Source organism: Ahaetulla prasina, chromosome 10, assembly GCF_028640845.1.
Source record: "Ahaetulla prasina isolate Xishuangbanna chromosome 10, ASM2864084v1, whole genome shotgun sequence".
Classification (NCBI taxonomy): domain Eukaryota; kingdom Metazoa; phylum Chordata; class Lepidosauria; order Squamata; family Colubridae; genus Ahaetulla; species Ahaetulla prasina.
In genome coordinates this window covers 8,023,076-8,041,778 of record NC_080548.1, presented here as the reverse complement: position 1 = coordinate 8,041,778, position 18,703 = coordinate 8,023,076, and the positions used below count along the sequence as shown (strand labels likewise).

General features: G+C 40.0%; 1 protein-coding gene across 1 annotated transcript in view; it reads left to right on the top strand.

Annotated features, from left to right (window-relative positions):
- The window catches only part of CSMD2 (CUB and Sushi multiple domains 2), a 795,888-nt gene that overhangs the window by 644,581 nt on the left and 132,604 nt on the right, over positions 1 to 18,703 (top strand). Inside the window, exons 32-35 of the mRNA XM_058195470.1 lie at positions 4,584 to 4,697; positions 6,431 to 6,526; positions 12,769 to 12,972; positions 14,919 to 15,043. Coding sequence (XP_058051453.1) covers positions 4,584 to 4,697; positions 6,431 to 6,526; positions 12,769 to 12,972; positions 14,919 to 15,043 — 539 coding nt within the window. The remainder of the gene's footprint in view (positions 1 to 4,583; positions 4,698 to 6,430; positions 6,527 to 12,768; positions 12,973 to 14,918; positions 15,044 to 18,703) is intronic.

The window sequence follows — 18,703 nt, the reverse complement described above, 5'->3', positions numbered from 1 at the left end:
TGCTGTAATAATGAAACCAGCTTGGTGACTTTGGAACAATGACTTTCTCTCAGCCCTAGGAAGGAATCAATCAAGGTTCTGAAATCATGGCTAGAAAGTGGCAGGAACTTGTTCAGGTAATCAGCAGGAGTCAAGGCAGGGGTGAAATCTAATTTTTTTTGCTACCGGTTCTGTGGGCGTGGCTTGGTGGGGCGTGGTTTGGTGGTGGGGGTCATGTGACTGGGTGGATGTGGCTATGTGACTGGGGGATCAAACAACAGAAACTCACTAGCAATGTCCTGCTGGAGCAGGGTTGGACTAGATGACTTCCAGGTCCCTTCCAGCCCTGGATTATCCTCTGAAACTGCATCTAGTGCCAGGTTTGTACTCCTTTCTTTCTCTCTTTCTTTCCTTCCTTCTTTCCTTCCTTGCCTCCTTTCTTTCTCTTTCTCTCTCAAACTCCTCCCTCACACCCCGTTTTCCCTTCCAGCAGTCTTGCTAGGCAAATCAAAAAACGGGGTGGGGGGAGTCCATTTTTCCTCCCAGTAGGCTTCAGGGAAACTTCAGGGAAGCCTGCTGGGAGGAAAAATGGACTCCCCCCCACATTTTTGGCTAGCACCCAGCTGAGCTGCATGATCATCAAAGGGTTTTTTTTTTTTTTTTTTACTTTTAAAGCATTTTTTCTTTGGCTGATGATCGCGCGGCTGAGCTGGCCATGAGATGGGGGCAGGGATTTTTGCTACCGGTTCTCCAAACCACCTGCTGCCATCGCTACCGGATCGGGCGAGCCGGTCCGAACCAGGAGCATTTCACCCTTGAGTCAAGATTGACTTCAAGGCAATGAGAGCCACTTTGGTGTGGTCATGATGGTGCTGGATTAGAAGCCAGGAGATCATGGCTTCTAGTCCCACTTTAGGCACAAAGCCACCTTGGTAATCCTGGGCTAGTTATTCTGGCAATATACTTCTGGAAAGCACCTGGAATCAAGGCTGACTTCCATTGCAGTTGTTAAATGACTCCTACAGTCATACAGTCCTTAAGGGAATCCAGCTTCGCCAATTGACTTTATCAAAAACTGGCGATTACATGACCCCAGGACACTTCAACTGTTGTAAATGCAACAGCTCAAATTTTGATCACATGATTGTGGGATGATCACAGGTGCTTGCGATTATAAGTCACTGTTTTATAAATGATGTTTGAACGGCCACTAAATGAAGAGTTGTAAGTCGAGGACTATCTGCATTTCAGCAGAGCAGTGATTTGGCAAAGTTTGCTAATGTTGCCAACTGAAAAGACACCAAGGCACTCGTGACTCCTTAAATGGGTATTTACAAGCTGTAGATCACAAAAGCATCAAGTGAAAAGCAACGACAAACGTAAGAATCTCAACCTTGGGGTTTCAAGGCAGAAAGGAGCACTAGCTATATTTTGAAATACATGCACAGACATACTTCCAAAGCTTTTGAAGGCAGCTCTTTTTAAAAACAAAATCTGTGCAGTATTTCATTTCTCCTTCAAAAAAAAGCCTGTCACCCAAATGAATTTAAATTGGAAATAATATTTTGGGAGGGGTGGGGAATATGATCTTTTTCTTCTTAGGCACAATCCAATTTGTTATTTCTACATAGTCTTCCTTCTCTGCGGAGCATATGATCTCAGGTTTTGAGGAAGTTTTTATCCTTGTTTTTTAATTAATAACTGGTGTCTCAATTCTTGACAGTGTTTTTGTCCTCCTCTCTGTAAGATACTCTGCCTTTTGTATATTTCTAAGTTTAATAAGAAAAGCTTGCGCTCTGTTTCATGCAATAGCCCACAAATTCCTCTAAGAAGGTCCCAGTGGGAGACAACCTAGCTAAATTTACCTCTCCTAAGGATCTGTTCCAACTTTTTGAATTCATTCAGGTGTATCAAAAAAACTAAACAAAATGGACTACATTTATACAGCCCCCCCCCCGCAAAAAAAATCTTACAAGATTATAAAGCTAGCACATCAGGTGGATACAGCTGCTACATTTTTAGTTGGCCTGGTAAAACAAGTTGCATAAATTCAGAAAATAATTTCTTTCAGTTGCTGCTGTCTCTTAGAAACTTGCATTAGGTCTTGGGTTAATTCTGAACTGATATCTGAAATTCCAAATACTTTAACTGGCACATGCATTTGTGCCTGCATTTGTCTAAAGCCTTCTTGAAGATGCTTAAACTGGTCACCATCCTCATGTCTGGTGGGGGGGAAAATATTGGATCATCCCTTCCCATGCTTATGCTTTTTAGATATGTGGAGAGAATTCCTGACATGTCCAACGTAGATCTAGAGAATACCAGATTGTGAACCCTGTTCTAGATTAACAATTTGCCTGGAATTAAGTCCTTCTTTATATCTTTCTTGATTTTCTTGCCAGACATTCCACTGAATGACTAAATAAGAAGGGTTTTTTTTCTATAGACTGTGGGTTATGTACATGCCATTAAAGAATTTTACAGCTTCAAGGAGCTTTAGTGCTTTGGCACTAAACTGCATAGAAATCAGTACCACAAATGTTTTTGATACATGGCTCTATGTTTCCTCTCCTATGCCTTGACATTGTTTATGGCTGTTCAATATGTTACTAGCTAAAGGTCCATTAGCTTCAGTAACAGTGGAAAAACAGAGTCGTAGAGGGTCACTGAAATGTCGAAATCCAAATCACCCACCACCACCACCCCAAGTTGAAATTCCATTTTTTGAACATATATGGACACATCCAAATGAAGTAGAGCCCTCCACTCCCTGGATCATTGCTCCCAGTGCCCAATTTCTCTTACGGTTAAGAAGAATTTTTCCCTAGCATTCAGCAAGAATGATCCTAGATATGATAAATTTGATATCTGTTTTATTAAAAAAAAACCTCTATTAGCATTTGAGTGTCCTTGAGTCTCTTTTTATAGAGCTAAAGTGAAATCTAAGTTTTAAAAATGAAGCGATCATAGGCTCAATCTTTCACAGCTTGCAAATTTTCTCCTCCTATTCCCAGGTATGAAATTTATGACAATGTCGCAATTAAAATCTGGCAGGGCTATCATAGAGCAGAAAAAAATAAATCTGTCAATGCCAATCTTGGCTCACTGATTACCATTTGGCCATTCTCAGTAATGAGCAATCAGTGTGTCTTTTTAAAAATTATTATTTTTTCCATATTATTTATGTCTTGCTTGTTACTTGTAGGAAAATCCCAAAGCAGGAATACAGCTCATTTTTATAAAGAATTGCAATTAAACATAAATAATTCAGTTTCAAATGTGTGTCCTGCTACCTCCCATTGGTTTGAACCATAAATTCCTATGACTCAAGGTCAAACATGCTGTGATTCAAAATCAAATAAAACCGGACCCAGAAAATGCAGCTATACCTATTAAACCTATAAACCAACAGAATGGATGAAAAAGCTAGTGCACTGCTGTAGCCAAACCAATCCAAAGTGGGATGAGCTTGGATCCAAGTAAAAGTTGACCTTCACATCTGTATATTTCTAATATTTCCTGTGTTCATCCATTCCCTCTTTGAATTGCGGAAGATACCAACAGGGCAAGCAAAGGTAGAGCTTCAGAAATTGAACAACAGCAGATAGTATCCCAGATTGGTCCATTGGCCACAACACATTGAAGTTGTCAATGTTTCAAATGGCTCTTCTTGATTAGAAGGATGAAACCTCCAGGGCTTCAAACCACTGCTCCAATAGAATGCCGAAGAGAGACTTTCATAATCCTGCTTGATACAGTATATAAGTAGCTCATATCTAGTTGCAGGTGTTCAAAGATTCTGCAAAACTCTAGGTAAAAGAAACTCTTCTAAAAGAGTCCACCAAATTTAATCCAGTTTCCTCTTCTTCCCCTCACTGCTCCATCCCTCCTTATACATCCCTCTTTTCCTGATCATGTTCTGTGGGGACCAAATGTTATTAAGCATATTAGTCCGTGTTGAAATGGAATTTGGAAAAGGGATTGAATTCATGTATATCCGCTAACTGCAGCATTTATCTATCAGCATTGGTCAAATACATACAGAAAGTGAGATATCATGCAGAATAAAAGTATATCACACAGAAGAAGGCCAGGATATGTTCTGATCACTGAAAGGAGGTTTATAATAATCATTTTGATTCATGGAAGATGAATATCGATTGAATCTTAGGAAAAAGCTCTGTAAGAGCAATTTGACAGCCGAACCAGTAACCCAGGCAGCTGGCAGATTGCCTTTCAGTATGCTTAGCAATTCTGGGAGCTTCAGTCCACATATCTTAAAGGTCCTGAGCTTGAGAAAAGCTGATCTATCACATGGATGCTGGATAGCAGGATGAGTGGCCTATAAATTTAATAAATAAAACAAATAAATGATAGGGATGCTTTAAATGGGATTCCAGAACTGGTCAGAGAGTTGGAGTCAGTGCATTAATAGCCCCCTTTTAAAAATCCTGGGGCCCCAGCATCTTTATACATCTCTCATAGCTCCATTTTAGCTTCAGCTTTGCCAAAGACACCAATTTGGTCTTCTAGAGAGGGATGGTCAACGTGTGCACCTTCTCCTATGTTTAAATGCCCCACCTTTCTTTCTTTCCCACTGATAGTGGTATTTGGCCAGTTTGCCTTCTTCCAGACAGCTCTCCATGACATCATTGAAGTGCATGATGGTCCAAACCAACATTCTCGCCTCCTCAGCTCCCTCTCTGGTTCTCATACAGGTAAGAAGAAGTTCTGCCTCTTTCTTTCTTCCTGTGGGTAAAAAAGCTTCCTAAGAGATGTCCATCAAAAACTGTAGGCATGCCTTGCTTGTGGAATTATTAAAGGATCATGCTACTGTATGTATGTTCACTCTACGCATTCCCTTCCACCCATTCCTGCTTTGATACAAGTTCTATGATGGCTATTTGGGGGCTATTCTTTGTGATTGTCTAAAATGTTTAGCCATGGCGATTTCCAGCTCAGCCCACAGGGAAAAGGGAAGTTATTCCACCATGGTTCACATAATTTTCAGGGGAGGTGTTATTTATAGAGAAATGAAACCGAGTAAAAACAGATCTAATTTACACTTTTGACAACTATAATTCATGTCCTGATCACCAATTAGTGGAACTACTGTAAAATGCTGTACATGGGGCTACCAATGGATATGTTCTGGTAGCTGTAGCTGATCCTGAATATAGCAGTGAGATTCCTCAGAAGTCAATAGGCTGTATAAATGTTCTTAATAAATAATAAATAAGTAATAAACTGCAGCTGATAGGCATTCCAGACTGATCTTGGCTTTGTTTAGGCAAACTTTCAAATTTGACTGGGAAGAAGGCAAATACAAGTATCGATTGCTGAGACCAGAGGTTTAGTCTTCTGAGCTTTTGGGCTCATGCTGGAGCCCACCTTTAGGAAACTTTCCTCTACCAGAACGTCTGCTTTGGGCTATTCTATGCATAGAATATATGTGGTGCCTGGCTGTGTGTAGCTTTTTAGTTGTTGATTGGGGTGTTGATGTTCAGCTATTAAATCTTGTCTGTTGTTTCCTTGTGATGCCAAGTCCTCGGCTCCTGAATACCTGACAAGCTGGTGGTAAATCAGCACTCTATTGACTGACAAAGGGACCATTTCCCAGGCTTCGATCATTTCCCTGGCTATTTTTGTACCTGCTCGACCAACAATTTTAGTAGCCACAAAACTGAATATATGTCCTTGTTCATTGCAATGTGTGGCTACCAATGAGTTTCAATCTTCTCGTCTGACCACTCACTTGTGTTCTTGCAATCTGGTGGTTAGCTTCCTCCCCACCTATCCTACATAGTCACATGGGCAACCCATGCAGAGGATCTGGTAGATTACATTAGAAGTATCTCCCACCTTCAAGCAATTTTTGCAATGCATTTGTCTTCATATGGTAGCCTCTGGATTGTGTGCGATGCAGATCTCAGAAGTTGCATTCTACTGCTTCTGAAATGTTTTTGATGTATGAAAGGGAAGGATCAATGTAATAATGTCTATATGATTTTAACAATAACTTTATCAGAAGCAATGAAACAGGCAATGATGGGAAAAGATATTCCTTCTGTGGAATGCCTTCCCCCAAAGTCTCACCAGATACCCACTTTTTGGCCTTTTTGGCCATAGGAATAGAAGTTTTGATTATCCTAGGTATTGTCCAAAACCTTTTAATAAGTTGAAGTCATTTGATTTCATGTTAATCTATTTCTTACTTCCATTTCAAGTTTATGTATTGCTTTTAAACTTATTTGCTTTCCTTTGGGGTTGTTTTTTTTAATGTGCTATATTTTCTCACAAAACAACATTTTTACTTTCCTGGAACTTAATTTACCTAATTTGCAGGTGTGCCATTCATAAAAGGTAGGTGGTAATATAGTGCTAAAGTCTAGTAAAGAGGTTTCTTATTTTACTGCATTTTGCTGAAGGTTGTTTTTTCCTCCCTTCCTAGGTGAATCGTTGCCTCTGGCCACCACCAACCAAATACTGATCAAATTCAGTGCCAAAGGGCAGGCCACAGCCAAAGGTTTCCATTTTGTCTATCAAGGTAGGTGAGGCATCTGGAAATAACTCTGCTTACTGTGACAGTCAAATAAAAATAGAGCATAAGCATTCCAGAAATAATAGGAAAGATTGTTGCCCGAAGTTTTCTGAATGGAGAATATGCCATACTGCAATTTACAGTGACTTTAAATGTAAACTCAGAACTCCTCTGGGCTCAGACATAAAATCTTATTACACCATTTTTTTTCTTTTGTTCCTCACCTTCTACTGACATTCACTTGTTTATGCAATGCATGTTATGTGAAGAAAACACTTGAGATTTGCTAATCACTTGTGCCTTAGTGTATAATCAGAATTTAGGCAATGTCTGGTAGAGTTGGAATGGAAATTCAATAGTAGAGGGATGGAATAAAAAACTCCAAATATCAACTTGGCCAGTTTTTTAGGTATGAGAACTCAGCAGGAGAATTTTATTATAGATCCCACTGAGTTAGTTTGCTATTCTTTAACAAAATGCTGTAAGGATCCATCTATATTCCTCATTTGTAAAATTATAACCCTAAATAAGAAACTACAGAGTCCTCAAAACAAATAGAAACTATTTGAGTAGTTCTTTATTATAACGAGGGAACCTTCTTTCTAGCAACCAACAGTCTGAAACAGAATTGTGAGTAGATATCTAGGTCTGCGTTGAAATTGTTCCCTCATCACAATCTCTCTTGGAGTTGACAGTGGACACCTCCCTTAGCACACACTTCTTGATGTCTACATTTTGATCAGATAACAACATAATGACAATGCTTAGAAGGGGAACAAACCAACTTCCATCACCATCTTTATTTTCAAAGATGCTGATAGCCACCAAATGATAAGCAGGGTATGAAGGGAGCCCTTCATGTCAAGGGCTAGAAGGATTAGCAAGTAATATTGAGGTCAGTAGATGCTGATACATGTTTATGTCATTAACTGAAGCCATTTTGTGAGTGATCCAGCATCTTCTCCTGACAGCCATGTGGTAAGAGCACATGGTCAAAATTTTAAGTAGGAAAAAGATTATACACTCCAGAGCTAGGAAAATTTTTAAAGAAAATATTCTAGCATCAAATGAAAGATGAGCCAAATTAGAAGAACAGGGTAGTGCCTTTCTTCTGGCTGCATGAGCTACCCATTGCATATCACGTGTTCATATATCTTCAAAACACAGACTGGATGATCATATGTCAAAGATGTTGGGGCTGATTGTGAGAGATGGTGCCAATGGAACGGGCGCTTGATGTGATGGACTACAGTGAAGTAGGAGGCAGTTTCCTAGGAAAGAGGGAGAACATTCCATAAAATGGGGGGGGGAGGGGAGAGACATGCAGCAGCACAGCCTCATGGATAGGATTCAGAGCATAAGGCTAGCCACCACCAGGGTACTGTATATCCATATACAAGATTCTGGCAAGAATCGGTCTATTGTATGCAAGTAAGTACTACTTTTCAGTAAGTAGAACTGAAAACTCCAGATAGACTACCTGAGTTGAGATGTTCCTTCCAGTTCTGTGGTTCTGTGATTTCCATGTGCCCCACATGAACTGATGGCGAGATATTGTGCAAAGAAAGTAAAGACAATCATGCTCAGCTCAGTATACCTCTAAACAAGCCAGCACTTTGGCAATTTGGATAACCTTGAACTACGTCTACATTCTGACCTAAGCTTAGTTCATAAGATTATCTACCAAAATGCCCTACCTGTAAATGACTATTTTAACTTCAACTGCAATAACACAAGGGCTATCAATAGATACAAAACTAAATGTAATCCGCTCTAATCTTGATTGCAGAAAATACGACATCAGCAATAGAATAGTAAATGTCTGGAACACTCTACCTGATCCTGTTGTTAGTTTCTCTAAGCCCCATACCTTTTACCTTAAACTGTCTACCGTGGACCTTACACATTTCTTAAGAGGTCCCTAAGGGGGCGTGCATAAGCACACCAAGGTGCCTACTGTCCCTGTCCTACTGTCCCCATTTATATGTACTCATTTTATGTGTTTATGGCTATGTTTTGCTTATTTATATCCATTTATTTGTGCCATTTTTTCATGTGTCCATGTCTATGTCTATACTGATACTTGTTTCCTTGTACTTGTTGATAAATTAAATAATTAAAATGAATAAATAAAGTTCCAAATGGCAGCAGCCACCCTAGTGACCATAGCTACACTGTTGTTGTTTTTTTCAAGTGGAAAATATTCAGAGACTGCTCCCCCCCCCACACACACACACTCACTTTCCCTCCTAAATAGGCTGCCTTTGTGAGTACATGCAAAGTACCTGCCTGGTTCTCTACCAAAAGCCTCTCTTGAAATGCTACTTTTAGATTCTTTGAACAAGTTTTACTTTTTCATAGATTTTTGTTCCCCGGGATGTTTTTTAAAGGCTTCAGTGAGGAAACTCCTAATTAACCAGCATCTGATATGTGTGATGTTCTCCAGGGGGGGATAAGAAAAAAGGCCCTTAAGAGTTATTCTCCAGAAGGACCTTAGCGGCAGAGTTGCCCCTTGGAAGTGTGGGGGAGTTTGATTTAGGGCAAAGTGTGAGCCACCACAGAGAAACTCAGCTTGGATTCCTTTTGATGCTTTGTCTGCCTAATCAGAGATCCATTCAGTCATCACTCAGCCTGTTTTGGAGAACATATTTTGATAGCAATTTTTAATGATTTAACTAGACATTGAAGAAGTCAGATGAGAGTTTCCTTCTTCCCTCCTAAATGTAATTGCAAGCCCCCACCCCTACAGTTCTTGCTGATTGCCTCTCTATAAAAAAAAATTACAACGCAAACAGGCGTTTCCTACTTCTTTTGCCTGACTTTCTTAAACTCACATCCGATTCATCTCGTATTTCATCCAACTGGTCTTCAAGTCTTTACAATGCACAGGAAATGTATCTCTTTGGCTTGAGCATACAGATACTCCTTGACTTACAACTATTCCTTTAGGTAGCGTGCAAGGTTACAACAGCACTGAAAAAAGCGACTTATGATCGGTTCTCACACTGATGACCATTTCAGACCATATCCTGTGATCAAAATTTGGGCACCTGGCAACTGGTATGTATTTAGGGTGGTTGCAGTGTCCTGGGATCACATGATTGCCATCTGCGACTTTCCCAACTAGCTTCCAACAAGCAAAGTCAATGGGAGGAATCCAGATTCACTTAATGACTCCAGGATTCACTTAACAACTGTAGAGATTTGCTTAACCATCCTGACAAAAAAGGCTATAAAATTAAGTGTGATTCACTTAGCAACTGCTTTGCTTAGCAAGGGAAATTGTGGTCCCAATTTTGGTTGAAGAACAAACAAAAAATCCCTTTGTTTTTGAATTTGGAATAAGACAGTATCGCTTGAATATGATCTCGGAAATCTCTGAAGTGGACTGTAAGTGTAAATCTCTTAAATCTCTTAAATGTAATTGTAAATCTCTTAAGTGGACTGGAAGATAACACAGAATGCTTCAGATCCAGAAAGAACAGCTGCAATTGTCTTTGCTTTCCTCTGCTTTTGTCTTAGAGTCACAAATGTGCTGAACTCAACCTATCTTCCAGTCCACAGAAATATTGGCCAAGGAATGATTTTTGAATTTTTGGTTTGTTTTTTTTAAAAGTAACTGCATAGCAAACCACTGAAGCTAAAAACAGGTTGTGCATCACTGTCTCTGCAAACAGCCAGGAACCGAGTCCAGCCAAGAAGTAACAGCAATGGATTTACTTGAAAACCACTTATAAATAATAAAGCAGCAGCAAAGACACACTTCTTAGATTATTGATTCGAAAGGAAGGGAAAAACACCTCATAAATGCGCCATAAGACCACCTCTACACTTGAGCACATATGTGTCACTGTGTCACCTGTCCACAAAGTCTCTTTCATTAGGTGCATCATTAGATAACTATTGCCAGATCCGATTAATCCTGTGTTATGGCCACCCTGACCAAAGTGATACCTTTCTTTTACATCACATCCTGTAATCTTCCTCTGATTAATTGGGTAGCACAGAAGACCCCATTCTACAATGCGTGAGAAGCTCACAAAATGCCTTCTTCTTGACAAGGGATCAAAAATGCACCCCAACCATAATTTTACTTGCAAGAAAATCCACAATATTTACTAACTATAGGGAATTTTATATTTATTTATTTATTTATTTTATTCGATTTTTATATGATGGAAGTTGCCTAGACCAGCGGTAGTTGATTCCAAATGAATCTACCTTTGATTTCTAACATGTCTCTCTACACATAAAGAACTAATTCAAATAATAAAGATGTGCTTGACTAAAGCCCCCCCCCGTCTCTCTCTCTTTCTCTCTCTCACACATTCTGCAGCAACAGTATTAAACTAAAACCTATTTCTGAAACCTTATTGACTACTACAACTCTTTCTTTTTCCCAAAAAAGTCAAATCTGGGAACCATATCACTTAAAACAACATAAAATGTGCTGTTTTATCCTGAACTTGGGGTAAACTTTCAAAATAGGAATTTCATTCTGAGGTCAGAACAACCAAAATGCTGACTTTGAACTCTGAATATTTTCTCTGGACAAACAATGCCTACCTAAAGGGGCCCAGGGATTTCTTGTCCATCTATCCTTTCCATAGCTCAAAGTCTCAGCACCCCACCCTTTATTATTATTATTATTATTTATTAAATTTTTATACCGCCCTTCTCCCGAAGGACTCAGGGCGGTGTACAGCCAACGATAAAACAAAATATATACAATTAAAACAACATTTAAAACATAGCAGATTATAAAGGCTGATAAATTAAAAATTTAGATTTTAAAATTTTAAAATATTAATAAACCCCAAATTTAAAATTCAACACTATTATGCCAGTCCCGCTTGAATAAATAGGTGTGTTTTAAGCTCACGACCTCATATCTACCTCATGGGGTTTTTTTTATGGCAAAATCAATCATTATCTACTATCTGTTTCTGTGCCATAAGTGAGCAGTGAAATTGATGAATAGCAGTCTGGAAATAAGATAGGCAAAGAAAGAATTCAATAAAATCTGGTCCTGGGAAGGAATTATTTCAGATACTATTTTCATTGCAGTTGATGTTCTAGCTGACTTCTAACTTTTAGCTCCTGTACAAAAGCATCTGCTTACCAAGTCTATGATGTTCTTAATTTAAAACATAAATAAGCACAGGACTCTTAGTTACATCTATGTTCTCCATAGTGTCACTCTGGATTCAGCACTAAATTTCAGCTGCAAAAGGTTCAGCTGGTGTTTACTTTGGGAATGGACTGATCCTCCTGAAAAAAATCAGAAAAAAAATCAGGAGAAATAAGGACTTAATCTCTTGGATATTGATATTAGTTTTTCTAATAACTCGTGCTATTTATCATACGATGCTCCCTGCATTTTGCCTCTGGGAGCTTTGCTGGAGGATGAAGAAAAGGTCGTGTTTTATTACCAGGCCTGGAAATAATGATAAACGCAGGTTATTTATTTATTTTATTTTATTTATTTATTTGATTTTTATACCGCCCTTCTCCCGAAGGACTCAGGGCGGTGTACAGGCAAATAAAAACAGACAAGACAATATACAGTATAAAATGCAAAATTAAAAATCTTATTATAATTAGCCTAAAAATTTAAAATGTATAGAAAACTAAAACCCCATTTAAAATTAGTAATAAAAATTATAAAATCAATAGAATTTAAAATTTAAGCCAGCCCTGCGTGAATGAAAAGATGTGTCTTCAGTTCGCGGCGAAAGGTCCGAAGGTCAGGTATTTGACGTAAACCCGGGGGAAGTTCGTTCCAGAGTGTGGGTGCCCCCACAGAGAAGGACCTTCCCCTGGGGGCCGCCAGCCGACATTGCTTGGCGGACGGCACCCTGAGAAGTCCCTCTCTGTGAGAGTGTATGGGTCGGTGGGAGGCATGAGGTAACAGCAGGCGGTCCCGTAAGTACCCAGGCCCTAAGCCATGGAGCGCTTTAAAGGTCATAATCAAAACATTAAAGTGCACCCGAAAGGCCACAGGTAGCCAGTGCAATCTGCGCAGGAACGGTGTTACATGGGAGCTACGCGAAGTTCCCTCTATCACCCGCGCAGCTGCATTCTGTTATAACACAAGGACACTTTTGAAGTATACTGTATGTTTCACCCTGGATCTCTTACATTAGGTTTATTTTAAGAGCTTGAAAGCCAAGTTCAATGAAAAAACTTTCCATTGGGTTCGGTACCTATCCTGCTCCATAATGTTCTCCTTTCTCTGTCTTTTGAAGCGGTTCCACGAACCAGTGCCACGCAGTGTAGCTCCGTGCCAGAGCCCCGTTATGGGAGACGGATTGGAAGTGATTTCTCGGTGGGGGCTGTGATCCAATTTGAGTGTAATGCTGGCTATGCCCTCAAGGGATCCCACAGCATTGAATGCTTGACGATGCCTGGAACTCTTGCCCAGTGGAACTCTTCGGTGCCTACTTGTCTTGGTATGTATCTGCCAAGGACAGAACTAAGTGGCATTCACTTCTGGTCATTCTGGCATGCTCATTTTCTTTTTTTATAACAGACTTTAAAACAGTATTTCTCAACCTCAGCAGTCTTAAGATGCATGGGCTTTGACTCCCAGAATTCTGGGAGTTAAAATCCACAGACCTTAAAGTTGCCAAGGTGAGAAACATTGCTTTAGAGCAATGGTCCAACCTATGGGAGAAACTAAAAAACTTTGGCTGACCTTGAAAAAAGTTGAGCAGGTTTGGATCTGGCTGTCTATGGAATTCTGGGAGTTGAAGTGTACACTTCTCTAGGTTGCTGAAGTTGAGAAACACTACTTTACGGCAAAGATGAAGGCAAAGAAGGATCGAGCTGTTCTTTGTTTAGCAATCTGAGATTTCCCAACTCCATTTGGAACAGTAGAAATCCATTCTAAATGCCTCCATCATGAATATATTATAATCACATATGTTCTCCAGATGATTGCTGTACTAGTTCCAATAACTTCTAATATGGATATGTACAAGGTTATTGGGTATTTACAAAATTAACTTTTCTGGCAATACTGGCAATTATTGTGCACATATAAAAGCAAGTTTCTAACCTCTGTGACTGCAGAGATTTCCTCGGAAGGATTTAGATGAACTCTCCTGATAGCTTAGATATCTTGGGGTTGGTGGAGAAACATTTCTTGTGAGTTCAGGGTCCTGCATCTTTTCTTCCCCCTCCTCAAGGTTAGCAGAAACTAAAATGCATTTTGCTGAAACCTGTTGCCAAATAAATTATGAATGGGGTAGAACTCATTTCATTTCAGATAATCTGCATCTTTTATCTTGGGTACGGTTTCCTTTCCAGAGAGAATTGTGTCAGGGAAAACGGAAGGCATGACTCAGTGTTGCTGCGGGAAACGGCTGAGGCTCTCTAGCAGGTGCAAATCATCTGTAGATGCTGCAGGAAAGGAATGGGGAATGTTCGTTCAGCATGTTCTCCTTTTTTAGATTGCATTCAAAGTCATCCAGCAAGGATTCATGAGGAATTGGTGCACATCCCAGAGTCTGAACATGCTCTTTGCTGCAGGATTTTCCTCAGGATACACATCCTCCCTAAAGTTACTTATTTATTAAACAAATTAATATAGTTGCCCAAGCTACACTCAGATGACTCTGGATGGCTTTAAAAAATCCATCACATAATAAAAAAAAGCCATTAAAAACACCACCATGGCAACAACAATACAATCAGATCAGCCATTTGTAGTACCCAGGCCCATCGGCAAAACCATGTTTTTGACAAAGCAATAGGTATAGCAACTATACCTTGGGGGAATAAAGAAGGTGCTGCCACCAAGAAAGCTCTTTTGTTCCATTAGATGTACATCCCTAATCAACGGGACACATAACATGCCCTACCTCCCCTTCCCTATTACATCCAAATGATATAGAAGGAGAGTCATGTTAGTCTACAGCAGCCAAAAATCTGAATGTCTGGAAGCATCTTTGTTGGTCTTAACTGGTGCTACCTGGCTTTTATCTCCAAACAAGGAAGTGTCACTATAGCAAAAGCAGTATTGATGTGGAAGGTTGTCTTCTTCACCGGGCAATGTGGAAAGGCAGGTTATGGTTCTTGGGTTACCTGCAGAAGGAGGATCATGACATGAAGCAGCAATTGTTAGTCCAAAGAACAGTGATTATTTGTGTGTGCAAAAGATGCAGAGATGAGTGGATGTTAACTGGTTGTCTTTTGGCTTTTTTGAATACATGGCAACTTGTGCAGCAAAAATCAAAACCTGCTCTTAGGTTTTAGGGTGGAGGCTAGGCATTTGAGAGAATAATTGGACAATAATTCTGGGGATTAGAAATAGGTACCTAATTGCCATTGATGAGTAGAATGATTTCAGTCTCAAGGACTGTTGACGTAACACAGACTTTCTTGTCTATTTCAGTGCCTTGTGGTGGAAACTTAACGGAGCGAAAAGGCACCATTTTGTCCCCTGGATTCCCTGAGCCCTACTTGAACAGCCTCAACTGTGTGTGGAAAATAACTGTCCCTGAAGGAGCTGGAATACAGGTAAATAAATGGCCAATAAATTCTATTCTTCTTCTTCTTCTTCTAAAGCAGTGGTTCTCAACCTTTATAGTGCTGCGACCCCTTTAATACAATTCCCCATGATGTGGCGACCCCAACCGTAAAATTATTTTCATTTTGAATTTATCACGCCTGAAGCCGTATTGGCTAGCGATCTGAACTGCTTGTGATTACCTTGAGGACGGAGGCATTAAAGCGGAGACTCCTCCCCTATTAAATTTATTGCGCCTGAAGCCAGATTAGGCTAGCGATTGGGAGTGATTGCAGCTGGCTTGAGAGGGAAACATCAGAGCAAAGATTTCTCTCTTTTTTAATTCATCGCGCCTGAAGCCGAATTCGGCTAGTGATTTGAAGAGCCTGCAGCTGGCTTATGAAGTCAACCATTGGAGCGCGATTCTTTGACTCGCAAGTATACTTCCCATATTTCCGATGGTCTTAGGCGACCCCTGGCAAATCGTCATTCGACCCCCAACGGGGTGGCAACCCCACAGGTTGAGAACCACTGTTCTAAAGCATGGCTACAAAGAATGGCTAGGTTGACAAGCCAGCTGGGATTGGGAAGAAATGACTTTAACAAAGACTGTCTCTCTTTCTTTCAGCTTGTAGCCTAACCAAGAAGTCAAGATGTTGGTTTTTTAATCTGCTTTGTATTTTCCTGCTAGACTAGTTATTAGTAAAACTACTGTCCAGGATTTAATTCTGTATGAAAGCACTGATGTGTCAAGTGTCAAGGAGACTATTTATCTCACAGAAGACATTGTGGGCGGAGGGCTATGTCTATTGCAGCCAGAAAGTAGGAAAGGATCTGATAGCATCTTTTCAGGCTAATAGAAATTTTGTTAAAGGGCATGAGCTGCACAGCTCACTTCATCAGATGCAAAATCTGATATCAGGATTCTTCTTTTGATGGTCTGGTTAGCTCAGGTTTGAAGATGGAAAAGCAAAGAGCAAATTCTTTCTCTCTGACCAGGCAGTCTGTTCAGCAGTCTGCCAATTTTAAAAGCACTGACGAGCATTGCTGTACTCAGGTAATAGGGAGAATTGGAGGAACTCTTGGTTAACAGAAGTACCTACCTTGCTGCCTCTCTTCCTGAACTAACCAGACATGTCACTAGATAATGTTCAGCTCCTTGTCCTGAAGGATTTGAAGTTGCCCAATCAAGAACAGCTCAGTGTTCCATATCTTCCATGACCTCTCCCAGATGGATCTGACTCCATGCTCCCAACAGGGCATGTGTTTAAACATCTTATCTGACAGTTGCATGCACATGGTTATGCACTGAGCTGGTTTATTACAAGTTCTGTGCCATCTAAAACAGGGGTCTCCAACCTTGGCAACTTTAAGACTTGTGGACTTCAACTCCCAGAATTCCTCAGCCAGCAAAATTCTGGGAGTTGAAGTCTACAAGTCTTAAAGTTGCCAAGGTTGGAGACCCCTGATCTAAAAGATTTATGTCTTAGGTGAAGAATGTGAAAGTATGATTATCAGATTATCAGGTATGGAAGGATGGGACAGGGTGGGACGGGACAGGACAGGACAAAGATTCAGGAGAATCTTTATCATCTGAAACACTGGACAGAAAGAACATTGAATTAAAACTAAAATGAATACCAAATTCTATGTTTGGATAGGGGAAAAGAGTAAAGGCATAAGTATTGGGAAGGTGGACCATGTTGTACAGCACAATGTAAAAAGTTCTGGGGTCGATTCCAAGATGTATTAGTCGAGATGAAATTCACTTGAATCTGATCCTCTTTTTTCTGCATTGGTCAGATCACACCTAGAATTTTCATCATATTTTAGAAAGGCACTGGCCAGATGGAGTATGTCCAGAAGAGCTACCAAGACCATAAGGTCCTTAGAATAAAAACTTATGAGGAATTGTTAAATATCTTGAACATGCATTTAACCTGAAGAACAAAAAATTGTGGAAAAACATAGTAGTTACTTCAAAGACAGGGCAGAATTGTTCAGAGTTGTCCCAGAAAACAAGAGAAGAAACAATAAGTTCAATTACAAGGAACTAGGTTTTGATTGGACATCTAAAACTTTTCTAAGGCTAACAATTGCTCAAAAACAGACCGGCTGGCTGGAGGAGTCATGCAGGATTGCAGGATCGTATGTTGGGAATGATATACGGGTTATCCTTGACTTACAACCATTCATTTAGCGACTGTTTCAAGTTACAACAGTACTGCAAAAAGTGACTTTTGACTAGCCCCTGTACTTACAGCATCCCCACAGTCATGTGATCAAAATTTGGGCACTTCAGGTATTTACAATAGTTGAAGCCTCATGGGTTTGTGTGGTCACCATTTGTGACCTTCCCAGCCAGTTTCTGACAAGCACAGTCAATAGAGGAGTCCAAATTCGCTTAATGACTGCATGATTCAATTAACAACTGCAGTGATTTGCTTAAAAAGCTTGGTTAAAACTGTTATAAAATTGGCCATGACTCACTTAACAATTGCTTTGCTTAGCAACAGACATTCTGGTTCCGATTATGGTCATAAGTCAAGGACTATAGATTTCTACCCTGGGGAGAAGGTTGGGCTTGATGATCTTCAAAGCCATTTCTACCCCTTACCTTTCATCATTTTTTGGGTGGAAGAATGCAGTATATTGTCTTCGAGCTATTTTATTTAACTATGAGCAATAATGCTAGTGGACATCCAGGATTGCTAAACATGAAAGTCGATGCCTGAAGAAAAACACAGAACCTTCAGAAAGGTTTGTCTGAGATAAAAGCCACAAACACTTTCATCTCTGAAAGAAATGATCTGATAGCAGAAGTTTCCCTGCTTGGTGTCCTTTAGGACTCCACATACATAATTGACTAGGTAATTAGGACAGTAAAAAACCATCATCTGGAAACCTTCAGGTTGGGAAAAGTTGTTATGGAGAAAAAACTGGGATATATAATAACCCCTTTTATTAACTCTTTCCTAGGTAAGGACTATGTAGTTCAAAGACAGTAGTACTTCTAGCATTTTCTACGACATAAAACTTCTTCAAATGAAATGTATGTAGCTCTATATAAAGAGAGGAAACTGCCCAGGGGTGAAAACCAGCAGGTTTTGACAGGTTCTGGAGAACCAATAGCAGTTCGGAGAACCGGCAAATGCCACCTCTGGCTGGTCTCAGAGTGGGGTGGGAATGGAGATTTTGCAATATCCTTCCCCCAGGAGTGGGGACTGAAAGAGGATTTTGCAGTCTCTCTCCCCCAGAGTGAGGTGGGAATGGAGATTTTGCAATATCCTTCCTCTGCCATGTCCACCAAGCCACGCCCACCAAGCCACACCTACAAAACCTGTAGTAAAAAAAAAATGGATTTCACTACTGGACCTGGCCCTTTAAAACCTGTGAAAAGTTTGCTAAAATTCTTGGACTTTAGTAGGAACAATTTGGTCTGATCCAACTCCAGGATACCAATTGCAATTCTTCGCAACATATATTTTAAGCTGCTCTGCTTCAGTAGCCTAGCAAAAGAAAAGGAAGCAATTAGCATCATAATAGGACTGTTTTGCAGCTTCCACATTCACAAGGCGTAACCTTTTGCGAGTGTCAAAATTGATTAGCAGATCCGTTTTTTAATTTTACTTAGTTTTGCCCTGGATTTTTTGAGACTTGTATGCCTTATT